Source organism: Chanos chanos, chromosome 13 (genome assembly GCF_902362185.1).
Source record: "Chanos chanos chromosome 13, fChaCha1.1, whole genome shotgun sequence".
NCBI classification, from domain to species: Eukaryota; Metazoa; Chordata; class Actinopteri; order Gonorynchiformes; family Chanidae; genus Chanos; species Chanos chanos.
The window spans coordinates 10,511,418-10,536,829 of NC_044507.1; the positions used below are offsets into that span (position 1 = coordinate 10,511,418).

Here is a 25,412-nt window from a genome sequence, read left to right on the forward strand (position 1 = left end):
AGGACGGCAGGTGATCGGTTGTGTGTGGGTGAACGGTTTCAGAGAGATTGAAATGGTCTTTTTTTTTTTCTGCACTGCAGGGAGGACCTGTGCCCAGGTCACGGTTCCCTGTGTACCTAAGAGTTCTGATTGGCTGCAGGCTTTATGCTATGTGGGATGTGTATTTAGAATAGTGAGGGCTTGAGTGTGGTAGGTTTCCTGGAATGGAGGGGGTGTGCTGGGCGCAGACCTATTGCTTTATTGATCCGACTGTATTAATTCCTCTGGTCTCTTCGGTCCCTCCCACCAGTGCGTTTGTGCCTGTGTGTCTAACTCAATCTTTCTTTGTTTCTCTCAATCTCTCTGCTGTCTTTTTTTTTCTTTCCTTCTAATGCTGATCTCTCTCTGAGCCTCTCATTCTCTCTCTCTCTCTCTTGACCCTTCATGCGTTTTGTGCAGTGAACTCTATTTTAGATTGTTTCCCACTACATCGGGCTTTGTTTCACCTCCCGTGGCTGCATGTGTTGGCACAAATACAAATCTCGCCCAACAAATTTGTCATCTGTTCTGACAGTAAAATGAAGTTGATTTTCCAGTCAGGTGATTTTAATTTGGATTTGTGATTCGTTTTGCCCAATTGTTATTCATTCATTCAGCTGGTTTAACCATACTTGGGCAGAGCTGTATTTTACTTCTCTTCTCTCCATAATCACGCCCACAGAAAGTAAGAGTGATTTTAGATATATCTTTTGAGTGAAATGAACAGCTTTTTATTTTGGTCTTGGTTACAAGACTTCTGTTTTTACAGTTTGTGGTCTCACTGACGACTTCATTTCGCGTCATAGCTATACAATGCCACCGCACTATGAATAAGAGTCACGTATATGTGTCTGAATGTAAACTCAGTTTTCGCGCGTGTCACAGACATGTAAATCTAATAAGGCTGATTAGATATTTCATGTGAAAACGCATTTGCTCTGTGTAAAAGAGATTAGTGTCTTTGAAATGTGACTCTTGGCTTTGGAATAAAGGTTTGGTCATTGTGTTAGCATTCAAGAGAAGTCACACAGCAGAGTGACTCCAACCCATTATAGTATATCTATGGTTTTTATACTCATTGAAAAAGAGACTGATTCCTTCCACTCTTCTTTCATTTTTGAAGACAATAGAATCTGACACTAATTGCATTTGTTTTTTTGGTGCTTTTCTTTTTCTTTTTTTTTTTAAACAATACCCTTGAGCCATCTCTTGTTTGAACATGCATGCTTCTATCACCATCAATAACCATAAATAACGGTTTCTATGGAAACCCTCTGGGATGCAGGAAATTATAAGGGGGGGGGGGGTTATCTATGCAGGCTCTCCCTGTGTCTAACACACTTTTCAACAGCACTTAAGGGACTGTATTCAAATGAGAGAATACAGTGTAGATTAGATGGCTTGAAGTCACAGAGAGAGGGAGGTGGGAAGAGAGAGCGGAGATTTAATGCAAAACATGCGGTGGCCCAGTTAAAACAAGTAAGACTGGTCAAGGCACGCTGTCACACACAGTAACAGAAACAAAGAGTTTATCCTGCAGGTAATTGTTTGTTTGTTTGTCTCTGTTAGGCCTTGATGTGAACGGGGTGGGGGGTGGGGGGGGGGGGTAAGAAAGAACTCAAAGGTATGTCTGTGTAGATAGCAAGTAAAGGTTTCAACCGCAGGCTCAAATTATGAACAGTACAGACAAAAAGAATGTCATTTTGAGAAAAGTTGATGATATTAATACCAAGGGGATAGAAATATGTAGGGGGAAATGAGTTATGATGTTCTTTTGAATACATATAAGGCCTCTATTTCTCCCCTTTCCATATCTTCAAATGAAATTCGACAGGACTATTTCTAGCGTGTACGCCTTGATGGGGGGTTTTGGACAGCATGGGAAGGTCTTCAGTTTCACTGAACGAAGTAATAACGGTCTTTGGATTCTCTTTTATCTCCTAATGTCTTTATGGATTTCTCAATTTAGAAAAATATTCAACGGAATTATTGTACAATTTCCATATGCGCGCGGTTTTTGCAAGTTACGTAGAGGTCAGATCTGTCAATCATACCAAAATGAAGAAGCTCCTCTCGTCTTATCTGTAGTCATTTTGTTCGCGTTTTCTGTGCGGCCGGCTATTTTTGTTTTTCATAAATGTTTGAGTGAAATATGGTGCTGTCATTCTGATGTTCTGGTGCCGGAGTTGATTGGATTCACACTGTTGGACTGTTCAGTAATGTTTAAGGGCTAAGACAGCGTGGCATTTTAAAGCCGTTCACTGTAATATAAAACTCCATTTTTTTTTCCATTTCCGACTCCCTTTGAACATCGCTGGCCGTTAGAAGGCCAATCAGCATGCGGTAACGAGGCAATGGTCACACACATTAGGTGGCTTAATGAATGAAATGACTTGTCAGTCCGACTGCTCGTTCTGATAGAATTGTTATTTGTCTCAGCGAACGATAAAAACCAAAAAAAAAAAACCCATTTGCCCCGCTCAGTATTCAAACAAAGACCAAAATAGAATCCTTTCAAAATCACAGATACCAACATCCTGGAGCCAGTAAAATATACTGCTATGATCTGACTCTAAGTTCATGGACCTTCTGTCCTTTGCATCAATAGGAGAAATGTTTGGTCTGTGGTAGACCTACCAGACAGTTCATGAATACCCTGGCCCCACCAGACTCTCCATTAACGGCTTAGATATGGTCTACGTACTATTTTTGCTGTCGTCTGGCGTCTAGCTCCAGGGCTCTGATGTTATTCCGTGTTGGGCCCGGCGTGTGCGTTCGACCGGAAACATTCTTTTGTTTGTGCTGGCGAGACGAAACGCGGTCCCAGCTCCAGATGTTTCTCGAAATGTCTGTTGTCTCTTTGTTTGTTTTGCTGTTGTTTCCGTGTTGTGTCTCTGGGCTCTTGCAGTATTGTGTCTCTGTGCTGACTTAGTGTTGGTAACTCAGTGGGTGCTGTCTGCTTGAAGTCTCTGTGTTTCCCCTGTGCTGTCTCTCTGCTGTCTCTAATGCTCTGCTAAGGCTTTGCATCTTATCATGAATAAGTGAATAAATGTATTTCAAATTAATGTCTTTGATTTGTCTCTGTTATGTCTTAGTTTTGTCTGTGTGCTCTCTGTGCTGTCTTTGCTTTTGTGTCTGTTCTGTCTTATTAGTGTTGTCTGTGTGCTGTCTGTACTGTCTTTACTTTGTGTCTGTTCTGTATTAGTTGTGTCTGTGTACCTTCTTAGCTTTGTGTCTGTTCTGTCTTATTAGTGTTGTCTGTGTGCTGTCTGTACTGTCTTTACTTTGTGTCTGTTTTGTATTAATTATGTCTGTGTGCTCTCTTTGCTATCTTTGCTTTGTGTCTGTTCTGTATTGGTCATGTCTGTGTACCGTCTTTGCTTTGTGTCTGTTCTGTATTGGTCGTGTCTGTGTACCGTCTTAGCTTTGTGTCTGTCCTGTCTTAGTTTTGTCTGTGTCCTGTCTTAACGTTGTGTCTGTCCTGTCTTAGTTTTGTCTGTGTGCTGTCTGTACTGTCTTTGTGTCTGTCCTGTCTTAGTTTTGTCTGTGTGCTGTCTTTGCTGTCTTTGCTTTGTGTCTGTTCTGTATTGGTCATGTCTGTGTAGCGTCTTAGCTTTGTGTCTGTCCTGTCTTAGTGTTGTCTGTGTGCTGTCTGTCCTGTCTTAGTGTTGTCTGTGTGCCATCTTAGCTTTGTGTCTGTCCTGTCTTAGTTTTGTCTGTGTGCTGTCTGTCCTGTCTTAGTGTTGTCTGTGTGCCATCTTAGCTTTGTGTCTGTCCTGTCTTAGTTTTGTCTGTGTGCTGTCTTAGCTTTGTGTCTGTCCTGTCTTAGTTTTGTCTGTGTGCTGTCTGTCCTGTCTTAGTGTTGTCTGTGTGCCATCTTAGCTTTGTGTCTGTCCTGTCGTAGTTTTGTCTGTGTGCTGTCTTAGCTTTGTGTCTGTCCTGTCTTAGTTTTGTCTGTGTGCTGTCTTAACGTTGTGTCTGTTCCACCTCAGTTTTGTCTCTGTGAACCCTTAGCCTTCTCGTCATTCCTGTTTCTTACTGTGGATAGCATGGAAATCAAGGTCACAGGTGAATCTTCAGCCAAGTAACTGTTAGCCTTACTGTGTGTAATAAATCACTGGGCTTGGAGGGCTCATATCTCTCCACAATATCATGTCGTTCCCCATTGCACTATACTACCATATATAAATATCCTGTGCCTCTACAAGACCCATTGTGCCAGATTACTAAATTTACTAGAATGACTCCACTGTTGCCTGTGTAGTCATTCTGTCGTTATGGCCTCATATTTAGAGACTGTATCACGATGTATGTTATGGTTAAATTTAGCCATCTGCGTGCCTGCTATGACTGGGAATGGTCGAGACACATTGTTATAGACATAAAGAACATTCTTAACATGCTGTGAAGAAGAGAAAGCCGCTAGTTGTACAGAACAAACACTGCCGTCCTTTCTCAACAGAGGAACTCTTTGAGCTTAGAATGAGGGTGTCTTTGAAAAAAGAAAAAAAAGAAAAAACGTCTTACACGCTGTACAATGCGTTCTATACTCCGCTCCATTACGAGGAGAAGCAGGAGTGTTGTGTCGCTCCTGGCGTTCATTAGGGACGTGCCATTCCGTTCGGGAACTGGGAGGCACGCAACGTGAAGTGACAGCTAAGTCCGAACGCTGAGAGAGCTTTGCGCAGGGCAAGCGGCTGCCCACACCCCCCCCCCCCCCCATCCCCCCAAGCCCTCTGGTCACTGCCTGTACTGTGAAAACAGTATAATGTCAGTACAACCAGTCATTCATCATGCCTGAACTCCTTGTCTCATAGCCAGAGAACAGTAAGACTGGAGGGGGCTCGTATATTTGCCTCTTTGACCCCTGCATCCACACAACCATATACTAACAGGCCATACTCACTCGAGTCTGTTCTCATCTATGTCACTGAACAGAGAGGCTGACAAATGTGTGTTAGGTGCTGTGCTGTGAATCAGAATACTCAATATAAGAATAGATTAGACTACAATATTTTTATTTTGTCAGTTGTTTGTTTGATGTCTACATATGAACTTGTTTTTGTATGTTTTGTATGTTTAGTTGCAAATCAAATGGATTTTTACTTTTTGAGAATTGAATACAGTCAAAACAAACCGCTTCTGAACATAAAAAATGCAACAAAAATATGTTAAGATTCATATCAGGTAATTATGTTTGCATGATTAATTTAACTGAAAGGGCTGTTTTCTTTGAAATCCAATTTACAATTTACTGAAATAACCACAGCTGAACAGATTTCTGCAGCAGTGCTGCCCTCTGCTGGCTGAAACATATACACACTCTTCTATTACATTCAATACAAAGGAAGCATATCACTTGAAGTTTTAAAGGTTTTTTTTGTTTTGTGTTTGTTTGTTTTTAAACATTTCCATTTAAACAAGAACTGTTTTCAACTCTGTTTTTTACAGGAATCTCCAGATTACAACAACGTTCAGGAATTGAAATATTTAGACATGGTAGTCTCTGAAGCCCTGCGTCTGTACCCCCCAGGATTTAGGTACTACTGTCTGTTAAATATGTCAGTCATTCATTCCTGTACACCTCTGTATAACTGAATACTATGAGTCTCTCTGTTTTACTTTCCCATTTACAGATGGCCTAGGCTTATGAGTACATTTGATTTTATATTACATTACCAAATCATTTGTTTTGGAGAATAGCCATGTTTTTCAGGCTGGTTATTTTATAGACTTCCCAGTTCATTTTGGAGAATAGCCATTTTGCCAGGCTTGTAATTCTCTCCTGGACGTGGGGACACGTGCACTGAGTGAATTATAGCGCGTATAGAGAAATAATGTGTTACTTTTGGACAGTAATGTCCTGAACATTTTTGTAAAGTGTTTGTCGTTCTGCAATATCCAGGTTTGCGAGAGAAGTCGAGCATGACTGTGTTATAAACGGGCAGTTTCTGCCTAAAGGAATGATTCTGGAGATCCCAGCAGGCTATCTACACTACGACCCACAACACTGGCCCGACCCAGAGAAGTTCATTCCGGAGAGGTGAGAGAGTAAAGACCAGACAGTCTCTGTCTATCCTAACACATCTCTCCGTCCATGTGAACGGCATACGCTATCACCGGTGCTTTTACATACACAAAGCCCCTCATTTACGTCCATGTGTTAAAAATATTCAGCGTTCAGAAACTGACTGCAGTTCAGTGAGTGTCTACAGGGAGTAATGAGGACTTTGTGAACAGATAACTGATGAATGTTTTCAGGCTTATCTGAGACGCGGTGCAGTGCATGCCTGAGCGGTGAAACAGGGGGACTGTGTCCGTTTGTTGTGGTTAATGTTAGAGCCAATGAGGCGTGCTCTGGTACTCCAGCACGACTGCGCTATCTCCAAAGTAAAGTGTATCTTGTGCTTCAGGTTCACAGCAGAAGCCAAGGCCAACCGACACCCCTTTGTGTATCTGCCCTTTGGGGCAGGTCCTCGCAGCTGTGTTGGCATGAGACTAGCTCTGCTCGAGATCAAAATGTCTCTCGTCAAAGTGTTTCAGAGATTCAGTATCGTGGCCTGTGAGGATACAAAGGTGAGCCGCCGTGTGTTTTTTTTTTTTTGTTGTTTTTTGTTTTTTAAAGAATGTTCCGGATGTGACTCAAGTTAACTTCTTTTCAGATGCATGATCAAAATGCGTTTCAGCCAATTTAAATAAAAGATATTAAAATGTTATTTTTCTTTCAAAGGTTCCTCTGGAACTGAAATCTAACACCACACTGGGGCCCAAGAGCGGCATATTTGTCAAGATTGTCAAGAGAGAGACCTCAGTGGAACCTCAGAACCAGTAACAGAAGAGACAATAATGTCTAGGCGTTAGAGATCAAACACACTCTGCTTTGATATTTTTTTTCCACTGATTAAACATCTACAGTTCAATAGCTGTGTAATTAAGAAAACATATCTACTTCTTTGATTCCAGTAGTGGAGGGCTGTGGATACATGAAGGGTAATCTTCCAATGGAAGTGCAGAATTATTTTTTTGTACCTAGTCTTAAATGGTAAAAGGCTCATGACAGGTGAAATGATACTAAGATCATCCATCGTTCTTATGGACCACGGACGAGGTCTTGCTCTCTACACCCATTGCTGGCAATGACACGTGAATTGGTTAAACTCAGAAATTAGTTAAAACGCTGATGGATGAATACAAACAGCAGAGTGAATGGATTTGGATTGAGAATCTGAAGCTCCGTATTAAGTGGGTGGTCTTGTTATTCAGCTAGTAATGGTTCAGACTGATACTGGAATGATTAAACCTATAGATAGACATGCTCTCTTTGCACTGGATTGCAAGAGTTTTCATTACTGGATCTTAACTTGATTGGTTTTTTTTATCCCACTAATGTGATCATCCTGTATTATCTAATCATCTGTATGTGATTTCAGTTTGGTGTGATATTACTTAGCGCATGCAGTACGCCAAGCTGTGAATGATCCAGAAATATCCATAAGAGAGCCTGCTGTGGGTCACCTCAAGCTGTTGCCAGAGCTGAACTTGTTATAAACAAATTAGGACAGGCACATATCATAATCAGGTTGGGAGAAAGTTATCTTTCAAAGTTGGACAATAAAACTCACCCAAGCTTCCTGGTTCTATTTCCTTGTCTCATGAATGCGTTGATAAGGTACAGCCCAGAGTACAAATGCATTAAGAGTGAAGTTCACAATGTTACTGTATAAGACAGCGGTCAAACCCATTGTTACTGTTCTTTTGCACTGCTCATTATGCACAATGATTGTGATTATACGATGGAGGACTGTATTCTACGCAAAACTAACAGTGTCCTTTGTAATCTAATAATGCCTTACTAAATGCTCTTAACATGGAAATTAAGTAAATAAATAAATTTCAGTGGGACCTGCAAAGATGTGCGTATGTTTATTTTCTCTGTGTTATTGGAGTCAGCTCAATAAAATGGGTGGGCACTGAAAGCATGCAGGTATGCACAAGTTGAAATTGCCGCTTTATCATTGTTATGGCGTTTAAATTAGATGTGGAGAAACGTCTTCACGACAATCTTTCAAGCTGCACGTTTCGTCGCCGTTGAAAAACACAAGTAAGAATAGTAACAGTTTCTCCGTGCATGGAGCTTGTAACTTTCTTCCTGGAGTCATTACATTATTAATCTGTAACGTTAACTATAATTTGACAGTTGGCGTAATAATTTGAGAAGACATATCCGTGATGCAGATTCTATGCCTCGACACGCAACTCAGACTAAACAAAGTCAAATAATACTAAGCACATCAAAACGCAGACAAGCGTTATAAAACTGGTAGATCCAGTTCTAATTAAAACCGAGGCAAAGTTATGCAGTGGTGTGCAGTGACTCATTTCGAGTCACCGCTCCAGTTCTCCAGAGAGAATAGAATGAGACTCACAGACCGGCTGTGTCCACAGAGACATTTATTACCTTCTACATAGTCATTCCTTTATTTCACAGAGAATGAATACAGAGAATATAGTGCCAGTAGCTTGAATGGCACTGCCCACCATTTCAGAGACATTCCTTAGAGCTACAGCACAAACGGACACTCTAGCCTGCAAAGTGCAAAGAGAACTTTTAAAATACCCCAAAATGTAAAGAACCAAATTAGAAACACAATCTAAATGATAAAGGTCATTTGAAACTGATCACAGATTATTACAGATTGGAAGATTCGTAATGTAATGGCTATCTCTATTGTTTGATGATGATCAGTGCCAGTACAAAAATGTACTGTGTCATTCCCTAATTTGGGGTACATTTCACATCAACAAGAAAGTACAAAAACAGTGTTCTTTCTCAATAGAACCATCAGTGCTTCAAGCTACTATATTCCTGCGATGTAACATATCCGCTAGTTTCAAAGCTTGAACATTAATTTTTTTTTTTTTAAGGGAAAGGATGTGTATTACTACTATGTATTTTTACTATTATTTATTATTTAGTACTGCTATTGCTTATTTGTTACTATTTAAAACAACTGAATATATAATAATGTGTTGATGAGGGAGAAAGGGAAAGTGTGCCTATATGTATAATGTGTGTTGTGACATATGTAGACTGATAATGATTTGATAATGATGACTGATGATGTAGACTGCTGGGTAACTTAGTTGACTGGTAACATCGTAGGCAATTTCCCTATTTTTACCCATAATTTCAATGGTAGGTCTTGCCTGGCTGACCACATGTCATTTCATTGAATAGGTTAACGTCAAATTTGAACACATAATTGAATTAAAATCTTTTAAAAAATTGTAAACCATAACAATGTACGTAACAAAGTTGACAGTCAGTTAATATCCTCATTGACTCATGTGCTATTATAAATAAAATATTGTAAAAATGAGAGGACAGTCACCACAGTGTGTTCAACATGTTCACCACGGAGGAAAATGACATGAGATGTTGGTCACATGGTATTGGGACAAACCATTTTTGAGTTGCAGTGTGGAGTTCTGTTTGTAACACAGTTGACAGAACTTTTGTGGACATTGATAAATTAAGATATTTAAAGTATTTAAATGAGAAAATCAATTTAAAAAATATTTTTCTTTAGTATTAGACTTTTGAAATAAATAAAAAACAGATGTGGTTGACTTCAATGGCTTTTATTATTCTGAAAGGAACACACCCTCAACTGAAAAGCAGACACAGCAAAAACTGTCAATTTGGGAACATCATGACAAATTTAAAGCTGAATGAAGTATAGGACATACATAATGTTTGTGTGTTATTATAACGTGCTTTCCATTAATAGGTCAAACATTTACGAAAGGAAATGTTAACAAAAAAAAGAGCAAATGAGATTTTTTTGTTTGTTTATCTTGCAAACTGTTTACTTCCCTGTATATATCATACATATCCCTTATATCATTATTTATTATTTTTAGATTGATTCTCCGTTACTTTCCCTGTATTTAGCTTTATATTTTTTCTTTTCTTTATTTCATCTTATACTGGTATATAGCGTTACGTTTGCACAGTTGCTGGAGTTGTTGCAATTCATTTCACTACTGCTGTACTTGTACAATCAAGCATGTGACAAATAAATTTCTGGAATCTTGAATCTTGAAGATGACCTTACATGTTACCTTAAGAGTACTCTATAAGAAACTCTGGATAAATTTGATATTTCTCAAAGATGACAAAAATGGCTGGATTGCTTTCATTATCCACACAGCTGTCATAGAAACCCTTGTTGCTTCCTTTCTGTGGAGGACGTAGGTAAGTACTGTTACCTCTGGTAGATTCTCCAACAAGAACCAGGGCCAGAAACATCGTCTTTCTGCCGTTTGAGGATGAAGCATATTTGTCAGAGTACACAGCATCTCTGGCAAAGTAACTCCCTGTTATACACACAACAAACAAACATACAACAAACAAACACAGAACAAACAAACAAACACACAACAAACAAACAAGTCATCTATAATACCTGCAGCTGTCTTTTGCATTTTTGAAGACTGATGTTTTCGTGATAAATGGCACATAGATAGATAGATAGATAGATAGATAGATAGATAGATAGATAGATAAATAGATAAATAGATATTATTGGACCCTAATAAACTGATTCTTTCAACAAAAATCTTTTCAAACCTTTTCCATAAAGTGTGCCATGAACTCCACAGATCCTCCAGTCAAAGTTCTGCTCACAGATAGCATCCACCAGTGACGGATCAGTGCCATGGAAAAGGTAGCGATCAAACACCTCCTTCCCTCCGTTTCTCTCCTTCATCTGCTCTTTTTGCCTGGTGCACACACACAGGTATAACGACGCATTTGTGAGCTTAATTGGCCAGTGTTCATGGTTACATCCATGTGCATAAAAAAAGTATTTGAGGTGTACATACCACTGGAACATCTTCCAAAGAGAGGGATTCTGCACTCTTTTAATACTGTGGATGATTCTGTGAGTCATTGTCCTTTTAAACAACTTCTCGACCATTGTGTACTTAGATCCCGAATTTGCAAGGGGAACAAGCTATGGAAAACACAAGTTCATTTCAGTATAAATATATTTCAGTTTTTGACACATGGTTAATAGAGTGTTCCCTTACTTGATATCCCTAATTACTGCACAAAACTATAATGATTCCAGTCACTAACATGATTATAAGACAAAACTGAACATTAACAACTAAGTGTCTCAGCTCAGTTAAATTCCAAATAGGCAAAGATGTGATGTCATATTGAAAGACCTCCATCTGTAATCTATAAGATGGAATGTGAGTAAACTGTGCTTTGATAAATGTGAGCTAATGCAAATGGACAAATTCTAAATGCAGCATTGAATTACGACAAGTAATTTTTCCCTTGATTTAAAGGTTACAACATGAAGTACATGCAACTGACTGGTACAAGTACTTAAGTAAGTACATAAAATTCTTATGATTCAAATTTTCAGTTGAGGCTGAAGAAGTGGGGATACTTTAACATAACAACTTAGCCTTTCTAGATGAAGGAACCATACAAATGCATAACAACCAATAGCAGTACCTGTGAGAACAGTGAAAACTCAAAGAAGGCTTATGCATCCAAAGCCAGATTCTACATGCTGTTTATTAGAGTTATTCATTACGAATATGTGAACTGTGTACCTTGTAAGAGAGACTGTCCACTGCTGCTTTGTCCCAGTCATTGGGTATATCCACAGAGGCAGAGCTGGAGGTTTCTGGAGACACACTGATTGGACAATCAAATAAAAAACTGTGAGTTTATATGAAGAGTTAATGTAAGAGCTGTTACATGATAACTTACACAATTTAATCAAATTGTCAATGATTCATTATTAGAGTGCTTTCCTCAGTTCATGACAGGAATTTTTTTTCCCCCAGAAAATTTGTATTCCAGAAATTGCTTTCATACAAGGAACAGTATCACTCAACAAAATTATTTTTCTGCTAAGAATGATTCAGGAGGTTTTGCGAGAGTGCTATACCTTTTCAACTTGCTCTCAACCTCCTGAGCAGAAACAAAACGTGGTCTTCTTCGAATCTCTCTTTTCGTTTTGTGTCTGATATTTTGCTGGTACATACCTGTAATCAAGATGTGATAATTAATAAACAAATTTAGAGACACACTGGAGTCCATTCCAGGACAAATCTCTGAGGTTAATACCTTTGAAGCTGAGAATGTATTTATGAGCTGGAGAACTGAATGGAATTTCACTGCTTGTGTCAGCCAGATATAGATTCTCCAGAGTTTGGGAGGTGATAGAGGCCAGTAGCCTTGCATCTTCCTGCGAAAAATTTTCAAGCATTAGATCCCATGTTATAGACTCCCTGGATCACATTCTCATACAACAATACAACTACTCTAAATGCAATTTAGTCTGCAACTACATTTAATACTTAAAACCTTTCACTGAAAGAAAATATCATTGAGTTACAAATGTCACTCAGTATTGTACAAACATATAGGTTAAGTGGTATCGCCTGCAAAGTGTGCTTATAAACGGAATGAACGTCAATGAAGTTCAATACATCTAAGTTCAAAGGCTGAACAGACTGCCTGCTCCATGCTCACTATACTACATTTTACTTATGTACCAGTTCGTGTAGTACAGTAACATAAATAACATCATTCCACTAACCCCCTGGCCATATTCAATCCAGTCTCCATCATTATCCCTCCAATACCAGCGCCACTCCGTGGTCAGGATGAAGTGAGGTGGTTTACTTATAGCAGACGCAGTGGACAGACGACGAACCGATGACCCTCTACAAGTCATTGTGATGAAGTTCACGGAGTGACTGCCTGCATCACTGAGGGCAACATTTAACAGAGAGCAATCTTCAGAAACTCATTCAGTAAACATGGTCATTTGGCAAGGCTTTAGAGGGCTTTGGTGTCATGATAAAGACAAGCCAAAGATGTGATGATGTGATTCTGTCAAAAGGTATCTGAGCTTTGACTGACACTTCTAGCTTCAAAGAATGCTATTGCATCACTGGACAAAGAGAGAAGTTCAGAGTGTCTTCATTATCTTTGTATAGAGGATAATGAAGACCAGCTGATATCAGGAACCCATTCACCACAGGAAAGCTCTGTGACATCGCTGGCTGAGTGGATGCATTCTTAAATAAATTCATTATTTAGCACATTAATGGCACCAGCATTCCATTTTTGAGTTACTCTTTAATAATCAGAGTCGGTTAGTTGGCTCTGGATCTTATTCAGTTAATTCTTGGTTTGTCAACTTTCCAGAAAAAAAAAAAGTTAATTTAAACTGTCATAAACTCTGGACTTGTCTCTCTCTTCCTACTCAACCTCAGCTGACAGATAAGCACCAGTGCTAAAACATAATAGTCAGATGTTCCAAACATGGCCTCACTTACACAGTGAGACAGCCACAGAGCCACGCCCTTTGTTGACTGTGGAACACTATGGTTGCCTGATTCAGCAATTCTAGCAACGTCAAAAACACCTCCACCCAGACTGGGCCTGCAGTTCCTTACATCTGTTACTCTTTACATCTTGTCTACATCTACTGTTTGATTCCATGGATCTTAGGGATCGTCATGGGACACATCTATCTCAACTACAGACGCTGATCACTATTAACTCAGACTACGTGAACCCTGATAGTACATTGTTTCTTACACACATCATCATGATAGACCTCATTCCTCTCCTCTCAGGCTGGAAGCCAGTTTTCACCGTTGTGAGAAAAATATCGCTTTGCATGGTGACTGCAACTTTTAGAAGGAAAATATGCCTCATGGCTATTGTCATGATGAAGCATTAATATTACAGGGACCTGTGCTTGCTTAATTACTATATGCTGCAAATGTATCTGTGTGTTAGAACAATGAGCATTTATCACGTAGAAGACAAGGCCTCTGAGTGAACTGTGTGTCTGTTCCACTCGGGGAGCGAACGGCAAGTATCCTATGCTCCCTGAGAAAAGTTATCATGTAAACCCCCCACACATGTCCTTGGACTTGTTTGCCTTACTGTATGAAAAGCTCTGCGCTCCTTAACCCCAGTGAGAACTGCACCTTATCTCTGAGGTGTGCTTCTCTCATGCGCATGAAATAAAGAAGAAATGATTCGACACATCTGAAGTTTGTTGTATTTGAGAATTAGCAACTCTCATTACAGGGGACTCTAAATTTCCCTTACACTATCCATCCTTTATCAGCTAAAAGGCAAACACAGCTGTCCTGTGTTTTTCTTCACAGACCTTTCACGAGTAGTAAATTCAGCATCTGTGACAATTGCACATTTAAACTGTAGTTAGAAGTGATCCACTAGAGAGTGAAAGCTGTAATGACTCAGAGGTGACTTGATCTCATAGGCTTCTTCCCACTGTCTAATCTCTTAACATAATTACTAACATAGTTCACTGCACTTAATAGTGCTTCCTAATAAAATGGAACAGAATCATTTTATTTTACAGTAATCCATTTAATTGTGCATATCTTTATGCTTGATGGTATGATCTGCATACCGGGTGTTATTACTGTCATGTTCTCTTTCTGTTTACATGACAGTGATGTATGTGACTATTACCATTATTATTAACATCAAGGGATTTTTATGTGTTAGTTTGTATTGCTTATTATTCATGTCATATTGCTGTTACTAACTGTAAAATGAAGAATTTTCAATTCATTAATAAATCATCATCAGTAATATCCCCTATGCATTACACATACCTGCTGTCATTGATTGGGTTACAAAAGGCCTTTTCAATGTCCTCTCCATTGGGCAAGTCTTTCCAGGTCACACCATCCTTATCCAAGACCTGCCATCTGTAAGGCAGATGGTAGTGGACACGCACACATTTCTCTGATTGAGGGAGGCAAAAAGAAGTTTCTTACATAAGAAAAAGTCCTTTTAAAAACTACATTTCTTCTATTGCAGCTGTGTGGCTTATCTTTATCATCTGTCTTGCAGAGGTAATGATACCTTTGAAGCTGCATCCTCTGCGGATGAAGAAGAGACAGATTCCGTTCCGATCTGCATCACTGATAGGGTTGGTAGATGACTGTTTGGGACGCTCTTTCACAGGCGCTAGAAAGAATAGACAGAAACAGGGAAAAGGAACAAATAAGAGAGGACAAATAAACTTTTAACTATTCTCTCAGCTGTGCGTGAGACAAAATACACTCTTTGCTGGTCAGATTAAATTAATATATGACGTGTGAAAAACAACGTCACCAGTTCCTCTTACCTTTCTCAGGGATCTTCTTGACTGGTTTCTCCTTTTGCTGAGTTATCAGGAACCTGTTCTTATAAATCTTGTGGAGGATTCGAAGGTTTTCTGGACTGAGGCCCCTGCCGTTCAGGATGTTCATACAATTTGCAAATGTGTGTGCACGTTTGCAGTTAGCGCCAAACTTACAGCTGTCCTGCAGAAAGTGTTGGCAGATGTGGAGATTTGTGCAGGCTGCCTTGAATTTACAGGAGCCGTGTTCTTCGTTGCCATGGTTGTAATGCGAGCAGACCTGAGGCAAATACAAACAGGGTATAGGATGTAAATCGTTACAGTATGGAAATTATTTAACATACTGAGCAGTTTGAAGGCTATACGCTGAACATTGAAGAAGTATTTTTGAATCTACTTCAGTTTCCGACCTTGTTAAAACATAAATTACTTTATGTATATATATATATTTCAAACATACATGATGTACAGAAACCTGAAAGTCTCTACCAATGTTCCATTGACTTTTTAAAAGTTTAAATGGTTTTATTCTGTTCCACTAACCTCCGGTAGCAAGTATGGATCATTCTGGAGCAAAAGCTGAAACAATTCTGACTCCACAAGATGCTGAAGTCCTACTTTCTGCAATAACCTTTTATTGTGTACAGTAGCCAGCTCATGGGAGTTCTTGCATTTGGCCCTGAAATATATTTTGTTCATATGATAATATGAATATGTATAACTTTCCTGTGTACCTAGGTCAAATGCCAGTACACAAAACCAATTTAATCTAAGCTTGAATGCATCATCTTGAAAAATGTTGGTCATGGCAAGATAGTTTGTCTTTTGTAGTGTTTCCATTGCATAGAAAGAACAGGGTTATGTGAGGTCACCTGTTCTGTTACTGGGCAACAGGACTGCCAAACAACAGTTAAAGGACAAGACTGCCAAACATTTGAGAAAACATGAAACTCAACAGTATTTTTAAGTAAATTTTAGGAGCACTTCTCATATTAATAACAAAAGTTACAAGAATTTGGGGCACAAATAATCTTGTTGTCAACTTACACCTCTTCAGAAGGAAGAATGCGCATGGCAAAATCAATTAGACTGCGATAGGTGAAAGAAGGAAATGTTCCGATATTTGAAAGAAGTTTTAAAGTTTAAATTCAAGAGGTAATTTCTTACACGTGTCGATTTCAATAAATTAAGTATTATTTCATGAAACTGCATTTTAACAAGCGCAAAGTACCGTCCTAGCGATAGGCCACTTCAACAGATCTCTGATAGCCATACTAGACGCTCGCTTCAGCTTAACATTAATTTCGGATCATCACCTTGGAAAAAAAAAGTTAGCAACAGACTGCTGCAATAGTTCTAACTTCCTCCTTCCATAATAATGCCGACAAATGAAATCTGTATATGAAGTGTTGTTTACTTACCCATATCTGCATTTTCCGCATACAAAGTACCTGCACAGGTGTAAGTTCTCACACTGCCCGCATTTAAATGAAAGGTCTTGACAGACACGCAACGGTGTCTTCGCGATTATTACGCTGTTAGGACTCAAGACTGAATCAACACTGGGTTTGTCACCTTCAATAATGACAAACCTGGAATTATCAGACAAAACGTTTAAAAATACTTCGTTGGCAACGGTGAACCTTTGTCGTAAACTGCTGTCAAGACTCTCGAAGTCTAAACATCCTTGATTTTTGCAAAGTAGTGTCGTTATATGATCTGCGACCACCGAAGACATTTTCTTAGTGTATACGCACGACAAGACACACTCAACTAAACCTTAGGACTGCCTTCCTGTTTGTCTATCGCACTTTCGTTTGACGAGTTCTTCGCAAATGAAACTGAAACTGCCACCGATGCCGTTCTGTTTTTTGAGCACACAGCGGCGCAGTATTACAGACTTCATAGAGAGAAACGTCATGCCATCTCAATCCAGTGGCATCTGCATCACGCCACATTTCTTTGGCAGCTGTCCAGTACCGTTTCGGTAAGATGTTAGACCATTTTGGCGCTTTTTGGTTATTTATTAATGGCAGTTCATGAAACCTGCTGTACTGTGCAGTAGCTGAAGTTACACGAGTCTGTTTCAAACACTAAAAACAGGACAACAGTGTGCGAAACATCACATTTGCAACTGTACTTAATTTAATATCGAATATCCGGTTTAATGTTTTGAAAACTACATTCCAGCAGAATCATATCAGAATAGAATACTTAGCAGCTGATCATGTAAAGATAAGAAGTCACAAGAAACTCTTTAAAAAGAGCATAAATTCCTTTACATTAGTACTTTTACCCCATTTCAGTTCAGCACTTACAAATAATATTTAAAAGTGGTACACTAAGTGAAAATAATCATCAGTATCAAAGCAAATCAAAGCAAAAAAAACATTATTACCATTTGGCATTCATTTGAAACTAGTTATGAACCTAAAAGAATGAGAGCCGCTTACTTTATTAAAGAGCTGGTACTCAGTGCAAAAAATTACAACTATTGTTAAGACTAAAAGATTCAGAAAGAACATACTGCCCTACAACAAAAGAGCTAATGTATTGAGTGTTCTCAAGTCACTAAGTGCTTTGTGCATCTATGATAATAATATAGACCATGTAAAACAGAGGTACAAAATTGCAATACATACAGACTCAAAATACATGGACATATGTCCTAGTTCACATAGTACGTACTTTTGACACAGTGACATAATTTACACAGATTGTTGTGACTTAAGTTAAAATTACATACATTATATACATGAGAAAAATCCAAAATTCAAAACACCAGTCTCTTGATCTCTGTCATTAGAGCTGCTCATTATGGCTGCTGAGCTGGGCAAGTGGTAATGTTGTAGTGATGCTGTGCGGTGGGGTTCTTCAGTTTGGAGATCTCTTGAGATTCTCTGGTTTAGTCAATAGAAATCAGTGTGAGTGAATCACTGAACCATGTGCCGTCACAATCAAGAGTGTAGCACTTTTTCGTTGTAAGTAAAATGTTAAAGCGTCCATTGCTATGTTGCAATATAATATCTGAAACAGACATACAATCCTGAGACAGTTTCAGCCTCAAATAATGCCTTTATGTGAACAGGACGTCTGTTGGTCATTTTTATCAATCACCTTTTATGAGGCCTCAAAAAACAAGACATTACTTTTCTCTTTCGATTTTTTTTTCTACTCAGCGCCAACTCAGGTGAGGGAAACCTTAAAAGACATAACTGAAAGTCAATGATTAATTTCCCCCACTCTAGCCCTTTACAGTCAAAAAAAAAAGAAAGAGGCAAAACTGTTTACCCTAAACAGCGTTACGTTCTCATTTAGGAAGGTGTTCTACTACATTGTTGGACTGTGTTTTCTCTGCTTTGAACATTCTGCTACATCCGTTGATCAGACTATGTGAGAATTGTTGTGATATACCTTTTCAACTTGTTCTCAACCTCCTGAGCAGAAACAAACCGTGGCCTCCTCCGAACAGTTCTTTTCACATTGTTCCTCATATTTTGTTCATACATATCTGAAATTAAAACATAATAAATTTGATAAGCACAAAGTACTAATGTACTGACCCCTACCTGAAGAAGACACATTACTAAATTACTGCTATTTAACTATTTGTGTTGTGTATTTAGCAATAAAGCACACATCAGACAGATGCAAATTTATGTCCCCTTTACTGTAGATGGAATGCACAGCTTCTCAACTTTCTTTATTCTCTACTCTCCTATGTTAGCTACACTTGCAGCATTGTATTGGAAAAGAAGGAGTATTTCAAGTATTTCAGTATACACAACTGTCTGATTTCTGGGTTTTTTTTGGCCATGCACCAGTCCTGTAAAATCAAGATTAATGACCTGTTGCAACTTGTGTGATGCATATATATATATATATATATAAAATTATTATTTGATTGACTCAGTGTGATGAGGTCATTAACAGTGACTGTGTACTTTACTCTTGTTGTCTCCATGTTGCTATCCTAAAAAGGTCCATTAGTTTTTCTCAGAACTGGCAATTTGACTGATTTTCCTAGAAAACGGGTTCAGCAAAACTGCTAGTCCTGTTTTCGAATGCTGTACCGGTGAAAAGGAAATTTCATTGAAAGCTGTTTGTGAGAAGCACTCACACAAAAGACAAGAGCTATGAAAAGTGAAGAAACGACCTCTGAATGATGATCTTCATTTTGAAAGAGGATAAAGGGACAGGGTGGAAATAGCACTAGGTCTTGTCTGGGAGACAGAGTTTAGAACAGGAGATCTTGATTTATCGTGATAAATGAGATGGCCTGGAGACCTTGGTCAGCCTTGCAAACCTAAGTGGTTATTATGGCCTTATTTATGTCATCTCTGCATATGCTATCTGAAAAAATTCATTTTGGGTCACAAAACAATTTTAAAGCTCATTAGGTGGTACCTTTGAAATGGAGTTTGTAATTGCTGAGGAAAATTTCGTTTTCAGTGCTGTTCGTATAAACATTCTCCAGAGTCCGAGAGGTAATTGTAGCCTCATCTTTTTCATCTCCCTGTAAAGACCAGTATATTCAACATTAGTCCGGATGTTATTCATTTTCAGGTTGGAAAGAATTCCCTCCAAACTAGACAAGTTTTCACAGTAGTTAATGTCAAATCACGTTTTACTTACGTAGTTGATTCAAACTGAATGCATTTACAGAATGAACTTTTCCAGACAGATTGCTTTTGGCTTAATTTTTTTTAGCCCATGTCCAAGTTATAGTGTGTTCATTGTATTAATGCAAATGGCAGCATAAACAGACATATTCTGTTATAAATACATTACTAACCAGTTGTCCATATTCAGTCCAGACTCCTTGTTCATTCTTCCAGTACCAGTGCCACTCAGTGGTCAGAATGAAATTAGGAGGTCGGGTTATGGACGATACAGTGGAGAGGCGACGAACCGACAGCCCCTGACATGTCATTGAGACAAAGTCCACTGACTGATTCCCAGAATCACTGAAGACAGGCATAGAGGCAACATTTCACAGACAGCAGTCTGTAGGGAGCAGGTCAGCATGCATGGCTAGCTAATTTTCACATTAATGATACTGTTACACAGTCATTAAGCAGACAGCTTAAAAGAATCGTGAGAAATCCTGTCCTGTGAGTTTGGTCTATTTTTCAAACAACTGCCAGCAAAAAAAACACAAGCTGCAGAGAGGACATAACAGAGTAGAAGTATGGACAAACGTGCTCTTTATATGTTTCAAGGTCTGAATCTCTGATCCAAGAGGTTAGTTTGACTCTTGATTTTAAGACAAAGCATCATCATCAAGTGCTAATTCATGTTTTCCTGACAAACATCATTTCCAAATGATGAATATCTTGTATGAGAATTGTTTTGTCTTATCTTTATAATATCGAGCCTCCTGTCAGTCAAGCCAATGCAGTTAATTAAAGTAATGGTAAAAATAACAACCCTTGAGTCTAATTACAGATACCTCTTGTCGTTTGCTGGGTCACAGTAAGCCCTCTCAATGTCCTCCCCATTGGGAAAATCTCTCCATGTCTCTCCATCCCTGTCCAGTACCTGCCACTTGTATGGCAGATGGTGATGAACACGAGCACAGTTTCCTAATGGAAGGACATAAGAATGGGAAATAAACCCCACAGATATTTTAATGTTTATACATCAGTATTTGACAGTTTTGTTTTGTTTGTTTGTATTATGACTTTGTTCAATTGATATAACCGATAATACCTCTGAAGTGACATCTTCTGAGTATGAAGTAGAGGCAGATTTCATTCTGATCTGGCTCTGATATTAAATTTGTAGATGTTTTCTTGGGACGATCTTTCACCATCGACATAACTGTAATGGAGACAGAACGCACCACGTCAGGAAAGAGCTAGTGAGGAGAAAGCTAGTGGAAATGTATGAATGGGTATTCGGTACTCGTCAGGCGTTTGTCTTTCTTACTTTTCTCAGGGATCTTCAAGACTGTTTTGTCTTTGTAATGGGTTATGAGGAGCTTGTTCTTGTAAATCTTGTAGATGATGTCAATGTTGGCTGAACTCAGACTCTTGCCACTCAGAATTTTTGTACTTTTTGCATCAAAAGCGTGAGCGCGTTTACATTCAGCTCTAAATTTACAGTCATCCTGTAAAAAATGCCGGCAGATGTGGAGGTTGGTGCAGGCTGCCTTAAACCTACAGGATCCATGGTCACCATTGCCCTTGTTATAATGAGGACAGACCTGAAACCATTAATTGAAAGTGAAACATCCAAATTAATCTATGACACAAACAAAAAAGAGGAGTCTCATTTAATTAAAAAAATTTAATTAAAAAAAAAATACAATAGAACTTAAAACTTATTCCTTCTCCGTTCTTTTACAAATACTGTTACTTAAATACAAGAGATACATGCAAGTCTGTAGGACCTCTGTAGGACCCCTGCATTTCCACTCACCTCTGGCAACAGGTAAGGGTCATTCTGCAGCAAAAGCTGAAACAACTCCTCTTCTTCAAGATACATCACATCTACTCTCTTCAAAACCTCGCTATTGTGCAAGGAATCCAAATTGTGGGAGAATCTACATTTTGTCCTAAGACAGACATGTTCACAGTTGAGTCCAAATATCACTTATTCACTCTTTAGAAATACACAGTAGATAAAGGAGGAAAAACACCTTTTAATCAGTTAAATAACTGATTGTCAACACATTAGTCAGGTCAGAAGTAATGCATGTCCTTTACATGAAAATAAAAACTATGCGACCAAGTGACTTGACAAGCCCTGCTACATTCCAACAGACGGTAGAGTTCAGAGCTGCCAGACATGAATGTGTTAGATTTAACTTGTATATTAATGGCCTGAAACTCAACCACATACACTTTCAATAGTGATTATATATGTGTGTGTGTGTGTGTGTGTGTGTATAAATATAAATACATATCTGTGTTCAACACTATTAAAAAAATAAGAAAAAAAATCTAAAAAGTTATGCCAGCAGCGGTCTACAGAGCAGTTTAAATTGATTTGCTCCTGTGATTATATAAAATGGGTTTTAAATCCACTTTGTGCATGTAATACAGCCCTTCCCATGACATCTCCAAGGCTTATACATATACAGCTGCTGAGATGAGCAAATATTTTATAAATATTTTATAAACACCTTTTAGAAAACTGCCAAAACCAGTGTTGTAGTCGAATCAAATACCTCAAGTCTAAATCAAGTCTCAAGTCTCCACTGCTTGAGTCCAAGTCCAAGTCTGTGTCAGTAGTGTTTGAGTCCGAGTCCGAGTCCCTGTTGCTTGAGTCTAAGTCCAAGTCCAAGTCAAGGCGTCAGAAATAAATGTTATCAAATTAAATCGATCTGGGATAAAGAGAACAGAGGGGGTTTTTTTTCAACCTTGTACACCATAAAGATTTTTAACAACTTCAGGTTTTTATTGATGAACTTCACTTCCAATGTATGTAAGTACAACTGTATGTCAATAAAGTAATAATATAACTTGAGCACGTGATATACGGAGGTTGCTTTAATGACTGTGCTGTGCTGTTTTGTTGGCGCTATGTGGTAATAATCCGAGAAGGACAGCAGAATGGAGTAAGATAACGCTCCTTAACAGACGTTCATGGCGAATAACAAAATACCGCAATCTGTTGACAAAACTACGTAATATAAAGCGCAGCAATTTGCTTCTTGTACTGAGGTTAGAATGATTACGTAAGGCTTAGCTGGGACAGGAATGCGCTGATTGGTGACGACACAGAGATGGCGAAACTTCTGGACTGGACGATCTGCCTGTCATCATTCTCGCAACAGGTAGGTCACATATTAGCGCCCAAGTCCTAAGTCGCAAACTGTCGAGTTCGAGTCCGGGTCCAAGTGAAAGTCCTAAACTGTCAAGTCCGATTACAAGCCCGAGTGACAATCATTATGACTCGAGTTCAAGCCCAAGTCACCAAAAACGCGACTCGAGTCCGAGACAAGTCCGATTTCTGGACTCGAGCGCTACAACACTGGCCAAAACTAGCAACCAATGATCAAATGAATCACATGAATATCCACAGAGATAGAAATGTGGAAATCACATTTCTATCTCTGTCCCTCACCTTTATCTGTTTAGTAAGAATTTCATGATAACACACTTAATAAAAGAATTACTCATAATTTGTGTGTGTGTGTATATACATACATACATACATACACACACACACAGATATATATATAATTTTGGTAACTCAGTACTTCAACGTGTATTTACATGTTTCATATGAAGTTTTGGGTCACTTACCCATTTTTGCAGTCACCACACACAAAATACCTGCACAGGTGCAGGTTCTCACACCATTCACATTGGTCTGGGAGGCTCTGACAAACTCGCAAAGAAGTTTTTGCAACTATTAACGTGTCAGGACTGAAGATCAAATTGCCGCTGGGTTCATCGCCTTCAATGATGACGAATCTAGAACTGTCAGACAACACATCAGAAACAACCTTCTCGAGACATGAGTAATTTTCCTGTAGTATCTTCTGGAGATTCTTGAAGTCTAAGCTTCCTTGATGTTGGCAAAGCAACTTTGTTAAAACATTAGTGATGAACCTAAGAGACATTTTACAGATGTTGTTGAGAGTCCTCATAAGGTTGTGACATTTCTTCCTGTGTGTGACCAGACTCAGTCCAGTGCAATCTAATATACTGTGATTCACTGTCATGTTTTACCAGAAATGAAAATGAAACTTCCAGCTTTGGTTTTCTTATTTTGTAAACACTGTTACACCCTCTTCCATATCAATGTCAGCTGATCTTCAAAGTCAGAGTGATAAAATGCACCAAGACAACAAGGTCACTTAACATTTTTATAGACTTCAGATTGAGATCAGGCAGCAACCTGGCAAAGAAAAGAGAAATCAATCAGTTAAGATTTAGCCAGTTTTCAGTTTACTTCAATCTGAAAAATTACAAAATTCAGTTTGAACAATAAAAAAAACAAACAAACAAACAAAAACAAAGCTTCTTGAAGATAGATGATATAATGAAGTCACTGTCAAAGCAACCTTTGTCCAAGGCCGTTGAACTGATCAGAAACACTATACAGAAGTAGCTGGGCAGATTCCCCTTGGCACTGATAACAATGTAGCTGTTTAAACCACTTCTCCACAGTTTAGATTTCATTGTCTGTGTCTGAGAGAGCAGCAAGGTACAGCAAAACATATAAGGAACAGATCAGTTGGAAAATAACTTGCGTAAAACGTGCGTGAACTTGGATTATAGAGTCATACTAAAAATATTGCTAACGTTCTGGTTGGATCCATTCCAAAGTCTAAGCATTCTTAATGTTTGCCAGGCATCACTGTGACGTGTTACAAAACGACATTTTAGAAGTATTTGACAACAGGACATACAGCGTAAACATCCAAAATATTTTCTCTTTTGTTTGGTGTTTCAGTGAAAACAAAACTGAGGCTAGGATTTCCTCCTTCTTGGCAAGGGGCAGTGTTTAGCAATCCTAATTTGTGTCACCTAAAACTATTTCCCAGAGACAGGAATTTCAATGAAAATGAATGATCAGATGTCCAATGAAAAACCTATATGAGTCTAGAATACAACATGAATATGTCATATTGTTACATATTGATGTCAAGGCATGTTAATTTATTTGAATGGTCTTCATAAATACATTCTTCTTCATCTTAGAGTTGTTCTTTCTCATACACACACTCAAATAAACAAATGAGCTAATTTTACATCTGGGCTAAGGAACAGATGTGCTGGGAGTAAATAAATTAGGTAGAAGAAAAATCATTTAAATGAATTTAAACATATCTGAAAAAGTCATCAGAGGTGGATAAAATGACAAAAACTCAGTCAAGGTATAATCATTTTTATTCAGCCTTTGTTCTGAAGTAATGACAGAACAACGTCATGACCTTCCTGACCCTGTAGATCTCTCTTACAGGTGTTCCCAAGGCTTTCCAAAGGTAACAAATGGTACAGATCAGAAACCCAAAGAGTAACAGGTTAACACAAACTCAAGAATGGCCTCATAGAAGGAGGATTCATCAGTTTTTATGGGCCATACATATAAGCATACACAGACCAATACAGCCAGTCAAACAAGTATACCCAGCCCAATACAGCCAAACAGGTATACTGAGCCTAATGCAACAATTCAAAGAAGGATACCCAGCCTGTCAAAGAAACATTCAGCCAGTCCAGCCAG

At 38.6% G+C, this 25,412-nt stretch overlaps 3 protein-coding genes across 5 annotated transcripts in view; 1 reads left to right on the forward strand and 2 right to left on the reverse strand.

Annotated features, from left to right (window-relative positions):
• The window catches only part of tbxas1 (thromboxane A synthase 1 (platelet)), a 53,497-nt gene extending 45,578 nt beyond the window's left edge, over positions 1 to 7,919 (forward strand). For both annotated transcript variants that reach the window (XM_030790066.1, XM_030790065.1), the window contains 4 exons: positions 5,470 to 5,558; positions 5,924 to 6,061; positions 6,432 to 6,594; positions 6,749 to 7,919. In XM_030790066.1, coding sequence (XP_030645926.1) covers positions 5,470 to 5,558; positions 5,924 to 6,061; positions 6,432 to 6,594; positions 6,749 to 6,850 — 492 coding nt within the window. In that variant the 3' untranslated portion in view covers positions 6,851 to 7,919. The remainder of the gene's footprint in view (positions 1 to 5,469; positions 5,559 to 5,923; positions 6,062 to 6,431; positions 6,595 to 6,748) is intronic.
• Positions 7,920 to 9,931: 2,012 nt separating this feature from the next.
• Positions 9,932 to 16,965, reverse strand: LOC115826218 (protein mono-ADP-ribosyltransferase PARP12-like). 2 transcript variants are annotated; one of them, XM_030789954.1, is made up of 12 exons: positions 16,649 to 16,965; positions 15,771 to 15,906; positions 15,234 to 15,507; positions 14,969 to 15,061; positions 14,723 to 14,848; positions 12,648 to 12,838; positions 12,173 to 12,293; positions 11,994 to 12,090; positions 11,653 to 11,737; positions 10,906 to 11,036; positions 10,652 to 10,803; positions 9,932 to 10,398 (listed from the first exon to the last, which is right to left on the reverse strand). In XM_030789954.1, exons 1-12 carry the CDS (start codon positions 16,963 to 16,965, stop codon positions 10,145 to 10,147), a joined length of 1,977 nt encoding a protein of 658 aa, XP_030645814.1. In that variant the 3' UTR covers positions 9,932 to 10,144. The 2 variants fall into 2 exon arrangements, with proteins under 2 accessions (XP_030645814.1, XP_030645813.1); XM_030789953.1 differs by having other exon boundaries at positions 12,648 to 12,819; positions 14,716 to 14,848; positions 14,969 to 15,073.
• A 1,651-nt stretch (positions 16,966 to 18,616) lies between these two features.
• LOC115826739 (protein mono-ADP-ribosyltransferase PARP12-like) lies at positions 18,617 to 23,829 on the reverse strand. Its single transcript, XM_030790624.1, has 8 exons — positions 23,483 to 23,829; positions 21,651 to 21,786; positions 21,159 to 21,435; positions 20,940 to 21,050; positions 20,680 to 20,812; positions 20,023 to 20,194; positions 19,635 to 19,743; positions 18,617 to 18,738 (listed from the first exon to the last, which is right to left on the reverse strand). Exons 1-8 carry the CDS (start codon positions 23,827 to 23,829, stop codon positions 18,617 to 18,619), a joined length of 1,407 nt encoding a protein of 468 aa, XP_030646484.1.
• Between the last annotated feature and the right edge of the window lie 1,583 nt (positions 23,830 to 25,412).